This window comes from Triticum urartu, chromosome 5A (genome assembly GCF_056163025.1).
Source record: "Triticum urartu cultivar PI428250 chromosome 5A, HENAU_Tu73, whole genome shotgun sequence".
NCBI classification, from domain to species: Eukaryota; Viridiplantae; Streptophyta; class Magnoliopsida; order Poales; family Poaceae; genus Triticum; species Triticum urartu.
In genome coordinates this window covers 644,029,628-644,052,220 of record NC_141877.1, presented here as the reverse complement: position 1 = coordinate 644,052,220, position 22,593 = coordinate 644,029,628, and the positions used below count along the sequence as shown (strand labels likewise).

The window sequence follows — 22,593 nt, the reverse complement described above, 5'->3', positions numbered from 1 at the left end:
GCATACCTAACAAAAGTAATAATGTGAAAGCATATTAGCTCAGATATGTTTTCCTTTTGCAGATGCATACCTAAAATGTTAATATTTCCAAAAGGAAAATATACAATTTAATTCCATATTGTAGCTGTACGTATACATATGAAGTTTCTTTCAGGGCTATATAAAACTTGAGAAATGTTTTATTAAGGATCCTCTTAGCCGGCAAACATTCGCTAGAAGGAGATGGCATTTCGAATGATTTCACTGCCAGTGTTAGTTGTAAGGATGATGACAACCTCTACATGACCGTCTCTTGAGAAAAAAAGGTACAATTGGTTTAAAACTGCCACCATTTGATCTCGTGAAACAACTAAAACTGCCAGAAAAAAAGCGTTTGTTTGCCTTCCCGCTCTCAGCCGACATCCGCTAGGTAACATTACAGTTTTTTAATTACTCGGTATCTTCTTTTCTGCAGAGAGGACTGATTTATTGCAGGTTATGATGATTTGTTTTGAGAATAAATTTTGGCCATGACAAATTTGCCGTAGCTCAAGTTTCTGAAGCTTGAAAAACATAGCCAAAAAATGGGTGCTTGGTATCTAACCTTTTTTTCCAACAAAAATAACAGATTTATTTGCTGATAATGGATTTTGTTCATGGCGAATTGCCGCAGAGAAGGTTGCCCCACCTGTCAGAACTCAGGACAGAAATGCAAAACATACGGGGGCGGGGGCTGACTGGGCAGCGCATTCCTTCCCAGTCTCGCACTCGCTCTGCAGTAGCACCTGCCTCTGTCTCACACTCGCTATCTCCTACCCACCTATCCCCCGTCCGTCCGTCCGTCTAGGTCTGGAGAAGCGGCGATGGCGGCGCCCGTGACGGTCTACGGGCCGGCGATCTCGCCGGCGGTCGCCCGCGTGGCGGCGTGCCTGCTGGAGAAGGACGTGGCCTTCCAGCTCGAGGCGGTGGACATGTCCAAGGGCGAGCACAAGTCCCCCTCCTTCCTCAAGCTCCAGCCCTTCGGCCAGGTCCCCGCCTTCAAAGACCACCTCACCACCGTCTTCGGTCGGTACCAACTTCTCCTGCTACTTCTGCATCTAGTATCTTCACATCTTGTTTTGCTTCCCTATCAATTGCAAGTGCCATTCGTTGACAAAGATGTACAGTTTACTTAGATCTGCATACATTTTATCAGTAATTATCCAGTTTCTGAATTGAGGGTAAATTCCAGTGCTGGCATGTTCATATGTATGGATGATTGGTTGACTTTCCCCTGAATGTGAAAGAAAAGAAAGATATCTGTAAAATGGTCGTTTGTGTTCACAAGTTGTATGGTTCATCTTTTGGCAGAGTCAAGGGCTATTTGCCGTTACATCTGTGACCAGTACTCGGACCGTGGCAACCGGACTCTCCTAGGCCGGAAGGAAGACGGCGCGGTAGGCCGCGCCGCCATCGAGCAATGGGTAGAATCTGAAGGCCAGGCATTTAACCCTCCGAGCTTGGCCATCGCATTCCAGCTCACCTTCGCGCCGCTCATGGGTATGGCCACCGACATGGCCGTGGTCGAGCAGAATGAGGCGAAGCTCGCCAAGGTGCTTGATGTATACGAGCGGCGGCTGGCGGAGAGCCAGTATTTCGCCGGCGACGAGTTCACCCTTGCCGACCTTGTGCACATGCCCAACACTGATCTTCTCGTGAGCAAGACCGGCAAGGCGGGTCTGATCACCGAGAGAAAGAACCTGTCCAGATGGTGGGACGAGGTCTCGGCTCGTCCGTCGTGGAAGAAGGTTGTCGAGTTGCAGAGTGTACCACGACCCTCTAAAGCTTGAGGCCCCCTTCATCTTTTAGTCGAGCAGCTTCTGGTGGTAATTAGTCACATTCTGTTATGTGTTGCCATTGCTGTTAAAGTGTGAAATGTGAAAGACTCGGGCCGCTTTGTACTACTCCTTCTATCTATCTCTGCTATTATTAAGTTTGTGCTTGGTTGGATTACTACCCTGTTACTTTCTTAATGCAGTTGCTGTAAGAACTTGATCGCATTGCATAATCCACATAAATCTATTTATGAGATGTTGGTTCACTACCCTGTTACTTTCAGTGGGTCACTGACAATCTCTTTCCCTACTGAATTTTACTCCCTCCATTCCAAATTATTTGAAGTTCTAGCTTTGTCCCAAGTCAAACTTAAATAAGTTTGACCAACTCTATAGAAAAATGTGCTAAATATCTACAACATCAAGCTGTTGATCCACGCCTTAAGCTAGGTGATATATATGTACGGTAATGCAAGATGGCACATCTTGATTCAATTATTGATCCATATATTGTCTTACTAGCAGTGTTGGGATTGGGGTGTATGATTCGAAGATAAATAACAAGTGCGAGTTGTCATTTGTAGTATTTGGCCTTCTCAAATATACTTGGATAAATCCATTCTGGACTACAAGAAAAGTTGAGAAACAAATAGAGTCCTGGCAAATATGAGGCGGCTCAAATGTTCAAACAATTCCGCGGTGTGCTAATGCAAGCTAAATAATACTTATTTCAGTTGCTGAGAATGAGATGCTGATTATCACTTGGGTGAATGCATATTGGCAGCTTCTTATTTTGCCTCTTCACACCATTATCAGTAATATAATATGTAAAATTTGAGCATGAATTCATCTTGTCATTTTACAGGTACTACTACTAATAAATCAGTTATGTTCTACCAAATGAAACATACTGGGATTGAAAGCTAAGCACATTCAAAGATTCCTCCATCAGATGAGCGGTTCAATTATACCTGACTCCATATGGGGGATGTTGCTTTTGTCGAGAAATATATTCTTGCACTCTGACAGAAGTCATCAGATCTTCGTTACTGCTGGTACTTGATGCCAACCTTCTTACTTATCCAAGCCTGATAGTATTGCTGGCTGAAGTGCAAGCTAAATGCTCAGGATGACATGCTGATTATCACTTGGGTTAATGCATTTTGGCAGTTTCTTATTTTGCCTCTTCATAGTAATCTAGTAATATGTAAAACTTAAGCAACTGAATTCAGCTTGTCATTTTACAGGCACTACTCCTGATAAATGAGTTCTGTTCTTCTACCAAATAGAACATACTGGGATCGAAATCTATGTGTGTGCATGGATTTCAATCCCAGTATGTTTTTTCTTCCATCAGACCAACGGTTGAATTATATACCTGACCCCATACGGGAGACATTACTTTATGTCGAAAATTTTATTCTTGTACCCTAGCAGAAGCCATCAAATCTTCATCACAGCTGGTACTTGATGGCAATCTTCTTACTTATCCTAGCCAAATTCTATCTATCAATTGTCCCAAACCATCCATGCCAACATCATGAGCTCCTCATATGCTAAAAATTTTCTCAGTCAAGTTATGAAAGACTGGATTATAAACATATACCTGACTAGTGACTCCATACGGTGGACGTTGCTTTTATCGAAAAAATTATTCTTGCACTCTGACAGAAATCATCAGTCTTCGTTAGTGTTGGTACTTCGATGCCAATCTTCTTACTTATCCAAGCCAAATTCTCTCTGCCAATTGTCCCAAACCATCCATGCAACATCAGAGCTCCTCATATACTGTTTTGAGCTTTCTCAGTCAATAATCAAAGACTGGATTGTAAATAAATAATGCTATATATTTTGCTGGGCTTGTTTGCTACAACAGACATTATGATTGCTGCAAGCAAGAATCCAGAACCACACTTTCTCTTTACACTTTCCCTTTCCAATTGTAAAATATTGTGCTAGGTAGCAAGGGCAAGGCAAGTATGGAATTCCACCTTTTCTTTTCTTCAAATACCTTGCATTGAAACCTGCGGTCACCATTCCTCATTGCCATTGCATAGCCTGACAAAGAGATCAATCAAGCCAAAGAGAAAGGATGGCTTCAGGCTTGCAGGTGTTTGGCCAGCCAGCATCCACCGATGTTGCCAGGGTTCTGACATGCCTCTTTGAGAAGAATTTGGAGTTTGATCTCGTCCGCATCGACACATTCAAGAGACAGCACAAGCTTCCTGAGTTTGTCAGGCTGCGGGTAGGATGCTTCGATCACTTCTTATTCAGTTTCAAAAAATCTTGAATTAGGTAAAGCATGTACTAATTTTTCCATTCATCTTTTTGCAGGATCCAAGTGGACAAGTGACATTCAAGCATGGCGACAAGACTCTTGTCGGTAAGGAGAACATGAATACAGTTATTATCACGTTACATTTCTGGATTCAGTTTTCTTTCAAGGACTGAAAGGCAATGTGAACCTTCTGTGCAGATCCAAGGGCTATTTGCCGGTACCTCTGTACCCAGTTCCCAAACCAGGGAAACAGGAACCTCTATGGAACAGGTTCTCTGGAGCGGGCATCAATAGAACAGTGGCTGCAAGCAGAGGCTCAGAGCTTCAACCCTCCCAGCTCGGCCCTCGTGTTTCAGCTGGCATTTGCTCCTCTTCTGGAAATTCCTCAGGACCACATGGCCATTGCAGAGAATGAGAGGAAGCTTCAGCAAGTCCTCAACGTTTACGACGAAATACTCTCCAAGAATGAGTACCTGGCTGGCGATGAGTTCACCCTGGCCGACCTCTCCCACCTTCCGGACTCGCAGTACATCGTGAGTTCAGAGAGAGGGAGGAAGCTCTTCACCTCCAGGAGGAATGTGGCGAGGTGGTTCGACAAAATCTCGAGGCGCAAGGCCTGGGAGCAGGTTGTCAAGATGCAGATGGAGCATCCTGGGGCCTTTGAGTAACGCCTTGGTGGTTGCAAGCAAGTATTTTGAGTTCATCTTGAAGAGCTCTCTCTGTTTATCGATCGTACTGTCATGTGTTCTTTCATCATTGTTGCTACTTGTGTTGTCGTCATTTACTGAATCCTCACCGACGTTGTCTTGTGAACCAGAATAATATGAGGCCTGTTTGTGATGTGTTATGTACATTGCGCCGTTTAAAATGCTTTTGCCCTGGTGTGTACTCTACTGTCTTTTTTTCACATGTACCATTTTATTAACAGAAAGAAACTTGATTTTTTTTCAGGTGTATATTTCACTAATTTCATTTCCAGTTAGTTCTTGTTTGCAAATGTTGTTGTATTTACATGTTCTATGAGCTTGCATTCTGGTTGCATATTTCGTGCGTAACGGCTGATATTGTGAAACATAATACATGAGGGGATCTCATCAATTTGAGCCGCATTTGCTCGAAAGTCAAGATGCCTAGTCAAAAGCCCAACTTAATATTTCTTGACTTTCGACCAACATACCTATTTGATTGTTTTCTCTCAGAAGCTTGGGAACGCTAAAACTTCCCACATTTTTTTTTGAACCAAAAACCGTAGAACAATCGTTCTACGGTAAATTTCATTCAAAAGAAAGCAAAGTTATGTACAACAAAGAAAATAAAATACAGACTCCACCATCTAACCAACACCAACTCTAGGAAAATCCATGATAAATTAAGTTAGATTATCTGTAATCCATCCTCTGAAAGCATCTCTGTCTTTTTCTTTGGTTCTGAAGAGTAACAACTTGAGATCATCTCTGAGAAGATTTCTCTATGCTAGAACTGATGGGTTGAGCTTTGAAAATTTTGGAGTTTCTCTGCATCCAAATGTGCCAGCAACCCATGGTGATGATGCTCATTGCGACCTGCTTGGGTAACTGGCTTAATAACAAGTTAATTTCATCGAAAACATTGATGCCTCTGAATTTAGAAGGGACAATTGAATCCCAGCATTGAAGAGCAAAAGGGCAGTCCCAAAGCAGATGAAGGCTGGTTTCCTCATAAGAACAATTACAGAGTTCACAATTGTAGCTTGGCAAATGGAACTGTTTTCTAAAGAGAAGATTCCTGACATTTACTCTGTCGTGCAATAGTAGCCAAAGGAAGATCTTGTATCTTAACATAGCAACACTTTTCCAAATATTCTTGAACAGTGGATAGGCTACCTCTTTTCCTTGCAAATGACCATACATTTGAATAGCAGAGAATCTATCATTCTGCTTGTTCCATGGTAAACACCATTTGTCCAGAGAGTCATTCAGATGGGTGGCTTGCAAGATGGCAAAAAGCTCTTGAAATTGCTGGTGTGCTTGTATGGTCAGAGGGGTAAAAAAGTGTTCAGATACCTCCTCCAAACCATTGATTTTTTGCACTGAAATTTCCTCATGCCTGCTGAAAGAGAACAGCTGTGGGAATCTGTCTTTCAATATGCCTTGATTCCAATTGTCAATCCAAAATCTAACAGTGTTCCCAGATCCTAACTTGGGGACAGCAGTCTGTCTAAATTCAGGCACCAACTTGAGAATACTTTTCCACCAAAAAGATCCTTGTGGAGTAGTGGAAATCATTCTATCTGGATAATAAGCCTCCCAAATCAATTTGACCCAAGGAATATCCTGCTGATTTAAGAATTTGTGGACATGTTTCATAAGTAAGCATTTGTTATGACTTGCAATATCCAAAACTCCCAGACCTCCTTTTTCTTTGGGCTGACATACTTTGTCCCAAGCAATCAGGGCAGTGCCTCTATCTTCCATACTATATTTCCTCCAGAAAAAATGTTTGAGATATTTCTTAATCTGCTCCATGACACAAGAGGGCAGTGCTAGAGTACACATGAAGAAAATGGGCAAGCTGTAAAACACAGACTTAACCAGAACTATCTTGTCCCCATATGATAAGAGGGAGGAACAACCAGCCAACCTTCTTTCAATCCTTTGCATAATGGGCATAAAATCCTCAATCTTTGGCTTGGAGAGGTGATACGTCCATTTTGCATCATGCTTTTATATCGATATTTATTGCATTATGGACTGTTATTTCACTTTATGTCACAATACTTATGGTTATTCTCTCTTATTTTACAAGGTTTACATAAGGAGGGAGAATGCCGGCAACTGGAATTCTGGGCTGGAAAAGGAGCAAATATTAGAGACCTATTCTGCGCAACTCCAAAAGTCCTGAAACTCCACGGAACATCTTAAAATAAATAAAGAAAAATCCATGCCAAAGATGAAGGCCAGGGGGCCCACACCCTGCTCACGAGGGTGGGGGGCGCCCCCCCCTAGGGCACGCCCCCTACCTCGTGGGCCCCCTGGTGGCTCCCCGATGTCCATCTTCTCCTATATGAAGTCTTTCGATGAGAAAAAAATAAGAAGGAACTTTTCGGGACGAGACTCCGCCGCCACGAGGCGGAACCTTGGCGGAACCAATCTAGAGCTCCGGCAGAGCTGTTCTGCCGGGGATACTTCCCTTCGGGAGGGGGAAATCATCACCATCGTCATCACCAACGCTCCTCTCATCGGGAGAGGGCAATCTCCATCAACATCTTCACCAGCACCATCTCATCTCCAAACCCTAGTTCATCTCTTGTATCCAATTCTTGTCTCAAAGTCCGGGATTGGTGCTAGTAGGTTGCTAGTAGTGTTGATTACTCCTTGTAGTTGATGCTAGTTGGTTTATTTGGTGGAAGATCATATGTTCAGATCCTATATGCATATTATTACCCCTCTGATTATGAACATGAATATGCTTTGTGAGTAATTACGTTTTTTCTTGGGGACAAGGGAGAAGTCTTGCTATTAGTAGTCATGTGAATTTGGTATTCGTTTGATATTTTGGTAAGATGTATGTTGTCTAGCCTCTAGTGGTGTTATGTGAACGTCGACTACATAACACTTCACCATTATTTGGGCCTAGAGGAAGGCATTGGGAAGTAATAAGTAGATGATGGGTTGCTAGAGTGACAGAAGCTTAAACCCTAGTTTATGCGTTGCTTCGTAAGGGGCTGATTCGGATCCATATGTTTCATGCTATGGTTAGGTTTACCTTAATACTTTTGTTGTAGTTACGGATGCTTGCAATAGAGGTTAATCATAAGTGGGATGCTTGTTCAAGTAAGAACAGCACCCAAGCACCGGTCCACCCACATATCAAATTATTAAAGTATCGAACGTGAATCATATGAACGTGATGAAAACCAGCTTGACGATATTCCCATGTGTCCTCGGGAGCGCTTTTCCTATTATAAGAGTTTGTTCTGGCTTGTCCTTTGCTACAAAAAGGATTGGGCCACCTCGCTCCACTTTATTTACTTTTGTTACTTGTTGCTCGTTACAACTTATCTTATCACAAAACTATCTGTTACCACTTATTTCAGTACTTGCAGAGAATACCTTGCTGAAAATCGCTTATCATTTCCTTCTGCTCCTCGTTGGGTTCGACACTCTTACTTATCGAAAGGACTACGATAGATCCCCTATACTTGTGGGTCATCAAGACTCTTTTCTGGCGCCGTTGCCGGGGAGTGTAGCGCCTTTGGTAGGTGGAATTTGGTAAGGAAAAATTTATATAGTGTGCTGAAATTTACTGTCACTTGCTACTATGGAAAGTAATTCTCTGAGGGGCTTGTTCGGGGTATCTTCACCCCGTCCAATAGAGCAAAGAGTTGCTCCTCAACCTACTGAACCTATTGAAAATGAAACTCCCTTTGAATTTCCTTCGGGTATGATGGAAAAACTACTAGCTAACCCTTTTACAGGAGATGGAACAAAGCATCCTGATGAGCACTTAATATATGTGGATGAAGTTTGTGGATTATTTAAGCTTGCAGGTATACCCGATGATGTTGCTAAGAAGAAGGTCTTCCCTTTATCTTTGAAGGGAGACGCATTGATATGGTATAGGCTATGTGATGATATGAGATCATGGGACTATAAAAGATTGAAGCTGGAATTTCATCAAAAGTATTACCCTATGCATCTTGTTCATCGTGATCGCAATTATATATATAATTTCTGGCCTCGCGAAGGAGAAAGAATCGCTCAAGCTTGGGGGAGGCTTAAATCAATGTTATATTCATTCCCCAATCATGAGCTCTCAAGAGAAATAATTATGCAAAGTTTTTATGCTCGGCTTTCTCATAATAATCAAACCATGCTCGATACTTCTTGTGCTGGCTCTTTTATGATGAAGACTATTGAATTCAGATGGAATTTATTGGATAGAATTAAACGCAACTCTGAAGATTGGGACCTCGACGAAGGTAAGGAGTCAGGTATGACACCTAAGTTTGATTGTGTTTAATCTTTTATGGACACCGATATTTTCCGTAAGTTTAGCACTAAATATGGACTTGACTCTGAGATAGTAGCTTCTTCCTGTGAATCTTTTGCTACTTATGTTGATCTCCCTAAGGAGAAGTGGTTTAAATATCATCCTCCCATAGAAGTAAAAGTAGCTGCACCTATTAAAGTTGAAGAAAAGACCGTCATTTATAATGATACTATTGTTCCTATTTCTTATGTTGAGAAACCACCTTTCCCTGTTAGAATAAAGGATCATGCTAAAACTTCAACTGTTATTCGTAAAAGCAATATTAGAACTTATACACCTCCTGAGCAAGTTAAAGTAGAACCTAATATTGCTATTGTTCAAGATCTCTTGTATGATAATATTGATGGGCATGTTATTCAGTTCGAAGGTGAAACTGCTAGAATTGCTAAACCTTGTGATAAAGATAAACATAGACATGTGGTAGGCGTGCCTGTTATTTCTGTTAAAATAGGAGATCATTGTTATCATGGCTTATGTGATATGGGTGCTAGTGCTAGTGCAATACCTATTGACTTATACAAAGAAATTATGCATGACATTGCACCTGTTGAGTTAGAAGAAATTGATGTTACTATTAAACTTGCTAATAGAGATACTATTTCACCAATGGGAATTGTTAGAGATGTTGAAGTCTTGTGTGGGAAAACTAAATATCCTGCTAATTTTCTTGTTCTTGGTTCCCCACAAGATAGTTTTTGTCCCATTATATTTGGTAGACCCTTCTTAAATACTGTCAATGCTACCATAGATTGCAAGAATGTTGTTACTGTTGGCTTGGATGATATGGTTCATGAGTTTAATTTCTCTAAATTTAGTAAACAACATCGTGAGGAAGAATTACCTAGTAAGGATGAAATTATTGGTCTTGCTTCTATTGCCGTACCTCCTAGTGATCCTTTAGAACACTATTTGCTAGACCATGAGAATGATATGTTCATGAATGAAAGAAGGGAAATAGATGAAGTATTCTTTAAACAGGAACCTATTCTGCAACACAACTTGCCTGTTGAAATTTTAGGGGATCCTCCTCCACCCAAGGGTGATCCCGTATTTGAGCTTAAACCTTTGCCTGATAATCTTAAATATGCTTATCTTGATGAAAAGAAGATATATCCTGTTATTATTAGTGCTAACCTTTCAGAGCATGAAGAAGAAAGATTATTGAAAACTCTGAAGAAGCATCGTGCTGCTATTGGATATACTCTTGATGATCTTAAGGGCATTAGTCCCACTCTATGTCAACATAAAATAAATTTGGAAGCAGATGCCAAACCAGTTTGTGATCCTCAACGACGTCTGAATCCTAAAATGAAAGAAGTGGTAAGAAAAGAAATACTCAAGCTTCTGGAGGCAGGTATAATTTATCCCGTTGCTGATAGTGAGTGGGTAAGTCTTGTCCATTGTGTACCTAAGAAGGGAGGTATTACTGTTGTTCCTAATGATAAAGATGAATTGATTCCACAAAGAATTATCACAGGTTATAGGATGGTAATTGATTTCCGCAAATTAAATAAAGCTACTAAGAAAGATCATTACCCCTTACCTTTTATTGATCAAATGCTAGAAAGATTATGCAAACATACACACTATTGCTTTCTAGATGGTTATTCTGGTTTCTCTCAAATACTTGTGTCGGCTAGAGATCAATCAAAGACTACTTTTACATGCCCTTTTGGTACTTTTGCTTATAGACGTATGCCTTTTGGCTTATGTAATGCACCTGCTACCTTTCAAAGATGCATGATGGCTATATTCTCTAACTTTCGTGAAAAGATTTGTGAGGTTTTCATGGACGGTTTTTCCGTCTATGGTTCCTCTTTTGATGATTGCTTGAGCAATCTTGATCGAGTTTTGCAGAGATGTGAAGAAACTAATCTTGTCTTGAATTGGGAAAAGTGCCACTTTATGGTTAATGAAGGTATTGTCTTGGGGCATAAAGTTTCTGAAAGAGGTATAGAAGTTGATAAAGCCAAGGTCGATGCTATTGAAAAGATGCCATGTCCCATGGACGTCAAAGGTATAAGAAGTTTCCTTGGTCACGCCGGATTTTACAGGGGGTTCATTAAGGAATTCTCAAAAATTTCTCGGCCTCTGACTAATTTATTGCAAAAAGATATACCATTTGTCTTTGATGATGATTGTGTAGAAGCATTTGAAATACTTAAGAAAGCATTAGTCTCTGCACCTGTTGTTCAGCCACCTGATTGGAATTTACCCTTTGAAATTATATGTGATGCTAGTGATTATGTTGTAGGTGTTGTTCTAGGGCAAAGAGTGTTGGGGAACGTAGTAATTTCAAAAAAATTCCTACGCACACGCAAGATCATGGTGATGCATAGCAACGAGAGGGGAGAGTGTGATCTACGTACCCTTGTAGACCGACAGCGAAAGCGTTATGACAACGCGGTTGATGTAGTCGTACGTCTTCACAGCCCGACCGATCAAGCACCGAAACTACGGCACCTCCGAGTTCTAGCACACGTTCAGCTCGATGACGATCCCCGAACTCTGATCCAGCAAAGTGTCGGGGAAGAGTTCCGTCAGCACGACGGTGTGGTGACGATCTTGATGTTCTACCGTCGTAGGGCTTCGCCTAAGCACCGCTACAATATTATCGAGGATTATGGTGGAAGGGGGCACCGCACACGGCTAAGAAAACGATCATGTGGATCAACTTGTGTCTATGGGGTGCCCCCTGCCCCCGTATATAAAGGAGTGGAGGAGGGGAGGGCCGGCCCTCTCTATGGCGCGCCCTAGGGGAGTCCTACTCCCACCGGGAGTAGGATTCCCCCTTTCTTAGTCCAACTAGGAGTCCTTCCATGTAGTAGGAGTAGGAGTGAAGGCAAGGGAAAAGAGAAGAGAAGGAAGGAGGGGGCGCAGCCCTTCCCCCTAGTCCAATTCGGACTAGGCCTTGGGGGGGCGCCCAACCTCTCCTATCTCTTTCCCCTAAAGCCCAATAAGGCCCATATACTCCCCGGCGAATTCCCGTAACTCTCCGGTACTCCGAAAAATACTCGAATCACTCGGAACCTTTCCGATGTCCGAATATAGTCGTCCAATATATCGATTTTTACGTCTCGACCATTTTGAGACTCCTCGTCATGTCCACGATCTCATCTGGGACTCCGAACTCCTTCGGTACATCAAAACTCATAAACTCATAATATAACTGTCATTGAAACCTTAAGCGTGCGGACCCTACGGGTTCGAGAATAATGTAGACATGACCGAGACACGTCTCCGGTCAATAACCAATAGCGGAACCTGGATGCTCATATTGGCTCCCACATATTCTACGAAGATCTTTATCGGTCAGACCGCATAACAACATACGTTGTTCCCTTTGTCATCGGTATGTTACTTGCCCGAGATTCGATCGTCGGTATCTCAATACCTAGTTCAATCTCGTTACCAACAAGTCTCTTTACTCGTTTCGTAATACATCATCTCGCAACCAACTCATTAGTTGCAATGCTTGCAAGGCTTATGTGATGTGCATTACCGAGAGGGCCCAGAGATACCTCTCCGACAATCGGAGTGACAAATCCTAATCTCGAAATACGCCAACCCAACATGTACCTTTGGAGACACTTGTAGAGCTCCTTTATAATCACCCAGTTACGTTGTGACGTTTGGTAGCACACAAAGTGTTCCTCCGGCAAACGGGAGTTGCATAATCTCATAGTCATAGGAACATGTATAAGTCATGAAGAAAGCAATAGCAACATACTAAACGATCGGGTGCTAAGCTAATGGAATGGGTCATGTCAATCATATCATTCTCCTAATGATGTGATCCCGTTAATCAAATAACAACACATGTCTATGGTTAGGAAACATAACCATCTTTGATTAACAAGCTAGTCAAGTAGAGGCATACTAGTGACTTTTAGTTTGTCTATGTATTCACACAAGTATTATGTTTCCGGATAATACAATTCTAGCATGAATAATAAACATTTATCATGAAATAAGGAAATAAATAATAACTTTATTATTGCCTCTAGGGCATATTTCCTTCAGTCTCCCACTTGCACTAGAGTCAATAATCTAGTTCACACCGCCATGTGATTTAACATCAATAGTTCACATATTTATGTGGTTAACACCCATAGTTCACATCGACATGTGACGAACACCCAAAGGGTTTACTAGAGTCAGTAATCTAGTTCACATCGCTATGTGATTAACACCCAAAGAGTACTAAGGTGTGATCATATTTTGCTTGTGAGATAATTTTAGTCAACGGGTCTGTCATATTCAGATCCGTAAGTATTTTGCAAATTTCTATGTCTACAATGCTCTGCACGGAGCTACTTTAGCTAATTGCTCCCACTTTCAATATGTATCCAAATGAAGACTTAGAGTCATCCGGATCAGTGCCAAAACTTGTATCAACGTAACCCTTTTACGATGAATCTTTTGTCACCTCCATAATCGAGAAACATATCCTTATTCCACTAAGGATAATTTTGACCGCTGTCCAATGATCTACTCCTAGATCGCTATTGTACTCCCTTGCTAAAAAACAGTGTAGGGTATACAATAGGTCTGGTACACAACATGGCATACTTTATAGAACCCATGGTTGAGGCATAGGGAATGACTTTCATTCTCTTTCTATCTTCTGCCGTGGTCGGGCTTTGAGTCTTACTCAATTTCACACCTTGTAACACAGGCAAGAACTCTTTCTTTGACCGTTCCATTTTGAACTTACTTCAAAATCTTGTCAAGGTATGTACTCATTGAAAAAACTTATCAAGCGTCTTGATCTATCTCTATAGATCTTGATGCTCAATATGTAAGCAGCTTCACCGAGGTCTTTCTTTGAAAAAACTCCTTTCAAACACTCCTTTATGCTTTGCAGAATAATTCTACATTATTTCCGATCAACAATATGTCATTCACATATACTTATCAGAAATGTTATAGTGCTCCCACTCACTTTCTTGTAAATACAGGCTTCACCGCAAGTCTGTATAAAACTATATGCTTTGATCAACTCATCAAAGCGCATATTCCAACTCCGAGATGCTTGCACCAGTCCATAGATGGATCGCTGGAGCTTGCACATTTTGGTAGCACCTTTAGGATTGACAAAACCTTCTGGTTGTATCATATACAACTCTTCTTTAATAAATGGGCACTCTGGGCGTAAGTCCTTTTTGGCCCGACCTATGTCGGGATTCCTTCCCCAACGGATTAGAGAAGGTTCTAGAAAAAATTTCCACAACCGGCCTTTTTGTTTTACCTTTATCTTTTCTTCTGGTTTTCTTTTTCTTTTTTCTTTTTTTTCCTTTTACGTTTTTCATTACTGTTCAGTTTTTTCTTTCTCCTTTTCCTTTTCTCCTTTTCTTATAATTTTTTCTAGGCATCTTTCAAATTTGTGAACATATTTTCTCAATTGGTCAACAAATTTTCAGATACACGAATATTTTTTGACCTCAAGACCATTTTTCGAAATCATGAACTTTTATGACAAATTCACGAACAATTTCTAAATTCATGAACATTTTCTGAACTGACAAACATTTTTACAAGTTAACAATTTTTTTAGAAAAAAGTGAACATCTTTTTGACACCCGTGAACATTTGTTTCAAATCAACGAATATTTTTAAGAAATCAGGGGAATAATTTTTTTAATTTACGAAAAAAATTGCCGAATAATTTTTTGAATCAGCGAACATTTTTTGAATCAATGAATTTCATGAATAATTTTCTAAAAACCAACTCATGGACAATTTATAAATTTTCTAAAATTCATAACATATTCTCCAAATCATGAACCTTTTCTTTAAATTCATGAACATTTTTTAAAATCATTACATTTCTTGATTTAACAACCATTTTCTACAACCACGCAATTTTTTTGAAAAAAGTGAACATCATGTTTCACACCCCTGAACATTTGTTTCGTATGAACGAACATTTTTCAGAAATTTGCATCAATTTTTGTAATTTCGGGAAAATATTGGTATACATTTTTTTTGAATCAGAGAACATTTTTCGAATTGATGAACTTTTTTTAAATTCATGACTATTTTTCCATATTATAAAGACAATTCCTGGACAATTTTTAAATGTGTTAAATTTCATTACATTTTTTAATGCATGCACATTTTTTTTCAAAATTCAGAACATTGTTTTTACAAATTCACGATTTTTTAAAATCATGAACATTTTTTGAATTGACAAACATTTTTAACAAATTTGCAGACATTTTGAATAAAGTGAACATCTTTTTGGAACCCATGAACATTTGTTTTGAATCGACAAACATTTATCAGAAATTGGGGAACACGTTTTGTGATTTACAAAAAAATAAGTGAACATTGTTTGAATTAGGGAACACTTTTTTGAATGGATAAACTTTTATTTTTTAATTCATGTAATTTTTTATAATATTTTAAAAACAATTCAGTTACAATTTTTAAATTTGTGAGCACTTGTTAAATTTTTATAAAAAAATTTAATGCATGAACATTTTTTCAAAATCGTTAATATTTTTGGAATACACAGACATTTTTTTTAAAATGATGAACATTTTTTACAAGTTCTCAAACTTTCTTTAAAAAAAATGAACATCTTTTATGAAACTAGTGAATATTTGTTTCGAATTAATGAACATTTTTTTAGAAGTTGGGGGAACAATTTTTGTAATTTATGAAAAAAATTGCGAACATTTTTTTGAAATACATGAACACTTTTCAAATCAGCCAATTTTTTTGAAATCGATGGTTTTTTGATTCAAGATTTTTTTTAATCTCGTGAATATTGTTAAAACAATTCATGAACAATTGTGAATTTATGAACATTTGTTCATTTTCATAACATTTGTTTTGTATATGAATATTTTTAAAAAAATCATGAATATTTCTGGAATACGCGAACATTTTTTGAATATGTGCACATTTTATGTAAAATCGTCAATTGTTTTTGAATATGCGAACATTTCATGATTTCTTGATATTTTTTTCCCAAAGGCATGTTTTTAATTTTCGGAACTTTTGGCAATCCCAATTTTTGAGAATAGAAAAAAACACAAAAAAGTGAAAAGAAAGTGAAAAAACTCAAAATTAAGAAAATAGAGGGCCTGCAAATGGGCCTACCCAAACGGGCACGCTGGGGGGCGAGGGGTGATGGAAGGTTTCTGAACATGGATTGGTCTGATAAAGCCAATATTTAAGCAAATCAAATATTTTCTGAGAGCACTAAACCTTATTTCTTTTAGGATTGGTTCTCACTCACTGCCTGATAGCAGGCTTGGCCAATGAGACCTATTGTCTTATTGTATTGGCTCACTTCACTACTTTGGAGGATGAGTTTTCCCTCCATATTACCATATCTCTAGAACCAATAATTTTCTATGCGGAATTACTGAAGTCAATCACTTACTGTCAGTACTCAACAGTTTTCTTTTGAGGTCTATCCTGTAGAGGTAGTCAAATTGGATCAATGATCTATTTTTAGGTTTCGTCGTAAACCTAATTGGTTACTTCCAGTTGCATAAATCAATAGTTAAAACCGCACTCAAAGGTAGGGCGTTTCCCATTGATATAGGAACTTTTGTACCAGAAACAATAGTATCTCCAACTATAACCCCTATGGGATGCAAAATATATCTCTTCTCACCATTCCCATAGTGTAAGCAGATAGACTTTTGTTTAATAGCACAGCTGAAGCAGTCAATATATCCATTCTATCTAGTAGATCATTATTTACCAAATCAGATACTTGTGAAATTGATGGACTCGATGTGCATGTCGGTCAAGAATAGGCCTAGCTACGGATTTTTGCTACGATGACCTGACCCACCCCAACTTTTCGTTTGAATTGTTGTCTGAGTTGATTGACTCTGCTTCGGGTACTTGGGATGAGCAGCCAATCACGTCAATTTTCAGTCCAATTGATGCAAGAAGCTTGCCATTTCAAGTTCAAGGAATGGGGAAGTGTTCCATTGAGAAATGTTTTTGACATATTTTGCCTTTCTAGGTTGGTGGGCGCTTTCACCATTCATCCATGGATGTTTTAGCGAGTGAACTAGGTTTTTATTCGAGAGCGAGCTAGGTTTTTAGTGGTATTCCTTCTCCGGCTTCTATTTCTTCCGTTAAGGGGGATTCCGGAAAAGATGGAATAGGAAGACATGCTTTCAGAACGTACATTAACTGAAAGTTGGTGAATAAGGTGTATATGCCTCTTGTCTATGGTAAGACACAACATAGTGCAGCAGCGAACATCCAGAAGGTACTTGACTTTATTAGAAAACATGCTGAAACCAACAAAGTGGAGGAATATTTTTTTTTGCATCCCGGGACAAGAAATTCCTAGCCGTTGCTAGGCTGAGCCATGTTAGCAAAGAGTGGCTTCTCCAACAATATGAGGATAAATCCCTTACCAAAATGGTAGTGGTTCCAAACCCCTTCAGTGTACAATTGAAAAAACTAACAATACGAAAGCAACAATCATCATTTATACTAGGAATGCCTTCCTCTACCAAACGACAAAGAGTTGAAGATAACGAAGGAAAGTGGGTCGAGGGATTTCTTTCAACCCGGTGGTACCCGGAGAAAACGTTGCCGCATGCCCTATAGGGATCATCAAATTGATAGGTAGGAACATAAAATGAAACATTCTGGAGCTACAAAGATAGTTATTAAATCATTAGTGCCACATAAAAACTTCCCCCTGGAGTAGCTGTTAATACAAATAACAGAAACTCTGTTATAGCCATTTCTGTACATTCTCTATAGATAGAGGAATACATAAAATTGAACATAATAAAATGACCATTTCCTGATCAGAGGTTTGAGCTTCTATGGCACAACCTCCTGCAGATTTATTTTTACCGAAGGACAGGACTTCCAACAAACAAAGAAGTGAGTTGAAGCCTTCCTTTCGGCCAGGACATAGAGGTGGCTCTAAGAATTCCTCTATTTAGAGTAAGAAAACCGAAGGAATTCTCATACACCCAGGAGGTGAATTGGAGTCTACCGATTAAACCTTTGCTAATGGTGGAATTACCAAACCTTTGCCCATGGCCGAGAAAGAAGCCATGTCCAATTCAATAATTACCTTTCTTTTGTCTCTATCTTTGGACTGAATACCATTATTTTGATCGTTTATGAATCTTGAGGTTGCTTCAATGCATCTGATCCCTCTCCTCAACCTTCTCCTCCTAAATCTTAGAATCCTAATGCCGCAGGAACGGGAACGAAACGAAATAAAGCATTTCTAGCGGATGAGCTTCTCTTCATTTTGTTTGTAGCTCTTTTGTTTGCCAGAATAGCTTGTTAGCAAGAAATTACCTTCTTAGGAAGCGAAGAAGAATACACCTGGTTGAGAATGCCCTCGTTGTTTGAGGTAAGTACAAAGGAGATCAGATCTGTCCCAGGAATCGAAGGATACATAAATATGAAATCAAGCATAGATTATAGGAAACAAGCAAACAAAACATGTTGGATCCCATCTTTAACTACACAGAGCAACAACCTACTATTGATTGATGATCTTACCTTCCTGAGAGTTGAGGCACAACATATGACAATGTCTACACTGGTTCAAATCCAGCTCCGCCAAAAATCTGGGGCTTCATGAATATGAACTAAATCCTTTTGTTTGTCTTCCATACAATAAAATGTTTGATCTATAGAAACAAAAGATAAAGAAAAAAGGGGAGCAATGCAAGCCCTTCTCTTTTCCTAGAAAAAAACCCAGAGAATCAAACTAGAGACAACGCAGCACGCAGTGCGGAATAGGAGCTCCCGGGCAAAACGACTCAGGAAAACAAAATAACCACACATGTGTCCAATCGCTACAAGGGACAACCAAATTGTCAGGGGTGACCCCCCTCCCCCCTCGCCCCACTTAGATTCGTCCCTACTCATATGTACTCCCTCCATCCCATATTAATTCTCGCTAGTTGGCCTCCTCCCCAAGAAAAGTCTAGGGTTCCCCTGTCTCCCGCCAGCACCGCCGTCGTCCGCTTCGTCTCTGGTGGCCTTAGGGCCATGGCGGCGTGCTGGATCTCGGCCCTTGTTGACAGGAGGGCTATTTTTTCAGTTGTTTCTTTGCGTTTTCTTAGGGTTTGTGTTCTGCTCAGGAAGACGAGACGACGGCGACTCCCTGAAGATGGAATAAGGTCCTCCCCGCCTAGCACCCGTCCCGATGGTATGTCTAGCATCATCGGTGGGCATGTGGAGGTGTGCCTCCGATGGATCTGTCCTTGGTAGATTTGCTTGGATCTGGTCGTAGTTCGTCTACGTTCATGTGTTTTCAGGTTGGATTCTTCTGATCTACGCTACTCTTTATCGGCGGCAGTTGTTGTTCTGCTGCGCTGGTACTATGGGGCCTTAGCACGACGATTTCCCAACTATCTACTACAACATGTTTTGCCCGGCTCCGGCGAGGAGGAACAATGACGGTGACACCTTCGGCTCGCTTCAGTGTTTATAGTCGTCGCTAGGTGGTCTATGAATTTGGATGTAATTTCTATTATTTTAGGTGTTCGGTGTACTGCCATGATTAAAGATGAATAGATCGAAAGTTTTCTCGGGGAAAAATTGTCGCTAGTAAGTATTCTTGGTTGGGATATAAATCTACTATTAAGCATGCAGATCCACCTGAATCTGTGTCGCAACCACCTCAGGGCATCTACAATGGTGATATCTTAGCAGTGCCACGTAGGATAAATGATGAGGTGGAGGAGAGAGAACTCATAAGAAAAGACTTGTCTTCTCTTATTTAAGAAAAGACAAGAGATGATCTCTTAGCATAATATGTCTCACCATGTTTCTAGGAATAACTAGTTATTGAAGATAAGGCTAAGAGATGACGCATTGTAGACAATTTTGTTTGTTATCTTTAAATTACATACAAGACTTAAGATAAGACTGTCTTATCAACCATTGTACATGCCCTCACACGCAAAGGCACGCGCGCCACGGCAAACCGAATCAGTGTAATTTTTAACCCAAAGCACGCACCTTATTACTGAACACACTGCCTCGTTGGATCGACCATAAAGCCTTGGTTTGTCCGGCGACGCATCTTCCGCGGCCAATTAATTTCCAGGCCTTTGATCCCTTGCTTGGCAGGCACTCGTGCCCGTACGAGGATCTACCTTGTAGCCCCAATGCTTTGCCATACATCTAATCTAACCCGATCTCATAAGCATCTTTCGTGCTGGTTACGTACCACATCCGCTAAAGGATCGATGGTCACCCTGGAGAACAACATCAATGAGATGGGTGTTTTTGTTCCTTGCTGGAGACAAGATGCATGGCACCTCCAAAAGAATCCTGCCGGCCGTATGGGCTCTCCTCTTTACCTTTGGTAGCTTTCGCTTTCGCCGGTAATCCTCTGCGCCAAGGCAAGCATATTTTGCCGGTTGCCCGCTAGCTATAAAACGCCTGGCCATGGATCCTATGGTCTCCATCAGCAGTCAGTCGCTTCACTCACTCACTCACTGATCACCGGCCTGCAGATCGGTCGAAGCTAGTTGAAGGTCTCTCACCGAGAAATTTGAAGCAATGGCGGCGGGTCTGCAGGTGTTCGGGCAGCCGGCGTCGACTGACGTGGCCAGGGTGCTCACCTGCCTCTTCGAGAAGAACCTCGAGTTCGAGCTCGTCCGCATCGACACCTTCAAGAGGGAGCACAAGCTGCCCGAGTTCATCAAGCTAAGGGTGCGTATCATCATCCCTGCCATCTCCATCCATCCATCCATGCATCCATGGTGCACTTTCTTAATTTGGGTTTGATCATGTATAATCTCACTGTTGACGATCGTCCGTCTCGATCTGCAGGATCCTACCGGGCAGGTGACTTTCAAGCATGGTGACAAGACCCTTGTTGGTAAGAAGCAGAGTTAATTCTGATCCAAAACAGCACACCGATTGAAGAATTTAATTACAGAATGTGGTTCTTGTCTTCTCTTCTGGTGGCAGATTCAAGGGCGATATGCCGCTACCTATGCACCCAGTTCCCGGAGGACGGCAACCGCGGGATCTACGGCACGGGGTCGCTGGAGCGCGCGTCCATAGAGCAGTGGCTCCAGGCGGAGTCGCAGAGCTTCGACGCCCCGAGCTCGGAGCTGGTCTTCCACCTGGCCTTCGCGCCGCAGCTTAACATGCTCCCCGACGAGGCCCGCATCGCGGAGAACGAGAGGAAGCTGCAGCAGATGCTCGGCGTCTACGACGAGATCCTCGCCAAGAACCAGTACCTCGCCGGCGACGAGTTCACGCTCGCCGACCTCTCCCACCTGCCGGCCTCCCACTACATCGCCGGCTCCCAGAGGGGCAGGAAGCTCTTCACCTCCAAGAGGCACGTGGCCAGGTGGTACGACGCCATCTCCAGCCGCGCCTCGTGGCAGCAGGTGGTCAAGATGCAGCACGAGCACCCCGGCACCTTCGAGTGATCGGCGAGCTCGATCGCCGTCTGTCATCCATCGGCAACATGCATGAATCTTTCATCGGGCTTCATACCGTGATGTCTCCGTCAAGGTCCCTCTCGTCTACGTTCGTTCGTTCGTTGTCGTGTTGGCTAAAATAATGTGAAGCCCTAAAGCGCGCGGTGTCTCTCGTAATGTCTTCCATTTTGCAACACCATTGTCCTTCCAGGGGTTGTAATGCTCAGTTGCTTTCAGTTCAGCAAATAAATTGTTCCCAATCGAGCATTCTTGCTCGTTTGTCTTACATGTGACTTGATTTTACAGGAGACTACTTTGTAGATGAAGGCATTGATATGCATGTTCTAAGACACAAATGACAAATTTTGATGTTGCATGATGACAGTGACCCAATGAGCGCAAGAAATCTCAAATTGTGCATATAGAAACATTTTTACTTGTTTTTTTTGATAAAAAAATGCTTTTATTAACTTTAAATATAGTATCAAGCGGATATAAAACCTGATGAGTTACCCCCGATCTCTGCATAACTAACATGACACTAAAAGTCTGGGAAGAAACCAACATATGGGCAACAATAGAGTCATATAGGACCGACATATACCTATGTCGAAGAAGGTGGTAGACCGATCCAGAGATTATGCTGCCTCTCATGTTGGGTAATAACTCCGTGGCGACCTACTCCAATCGCCTACACACCGCTTTGAATAGCGGCTGTTACTCTGTTCGGTGTAGCGTAGACCACATACGAAGCGAGTGCGTATAACTGAAAATAACTTGCAAAGGAGAAGAGTTTATGCTATTAGAAATCAAATCATTTCTACATAGAAAAAGCAATCATAATAAGCCATACACTTTCACCCATAACGTATTGACCCTATTTGGAATACCGTCCGGCCAATGACCAAAAATATTTACAACACTTATGGGTGACTATAATTGGATGCTGTTTGGATGACTAATCATGTAGTATGCGCAAACTCTTCCAATGGAATATCTGGGAATACTAGTAAATCAAGGCCTCCTGTGGTTCAAAGGAAAAGTGTAGAAAACACATAGAAATAGAGTTTTTTTTTCTACAGTGGCA

General features: G+C 41.1%; 3 protein-coding genes across 3 annotated transcripts; all 3 read left to right on the top strand.

The window, feature by feature from the left end:
• Positions 1 to 714: 714 nt before the first annotated feature.
• LOC147973711 (glutathione S-transferase F11-like) lies at positions 715 to 2,062 on the top strand. The gene is made up of 2 exons (XM_087522218.1): positions 715 to 1,044; positions 1,330 to 2,062. The coding sequence occupies exons 1-2, from the start codon at positions 843 to 845 to the stop codon at positions 1,806 to 1,808; spliced, it is 681 nt and encodes a 226-aa protein (XP_087378344.1). The 5' UTR covers positions 715 to 842; the 3' UTR covers positions 1,809 to 2,062.
• Positions 2,063 to 2,473: 411 nt separating this feature from the next.
• LOC147973710 (glutathione S-transferase F10-like) lies at positions 2,474 to 4,945 on the top strand. The gene is made up of 3 exons (XM_087522219.1): positions 2,474 to 4,038; positions 4,128 to 4,176; positions 4,270 to 4,945. Exons 1-3 carry the CDS (start codon positions 3,886 to 3,888, stop codon positions 4,737 to 4,739), a joined length of 672 nt encoding a protein of 223 aa, XP_087378345.1. The 5' UTR covers positions 2,474 to 3,885; the 3' UTR covers positions 4,740 to 4,945.
• Positions 4,946 to 20,529: 15,584 nt separating this feature from the next.
• LOC125528184 (glutathione S-transferase F8, chloroplastic) lies at positions 20,530 to 21,792 on the top strand. Its single transcript, XM_048692690.2, has 3 exons — positions 20,530 to 20,784; positions 20,905 to 20,953; positions 21,046 to 21,792. Exons 1-3 carry the CDS (start codon positions 20,632 to 20,634, stop codon positions 21,513 to 21,515), a joined length of 672 nt encoding a protein of 223 aa, XP_048548647.1. The 5' UTR covers positions 20,530 to 20,631; the 3' UTR covers positions 21,516 to 21,792.
• Positions 21,793 to 22,593: the final 801 nt, after the last annotated feature.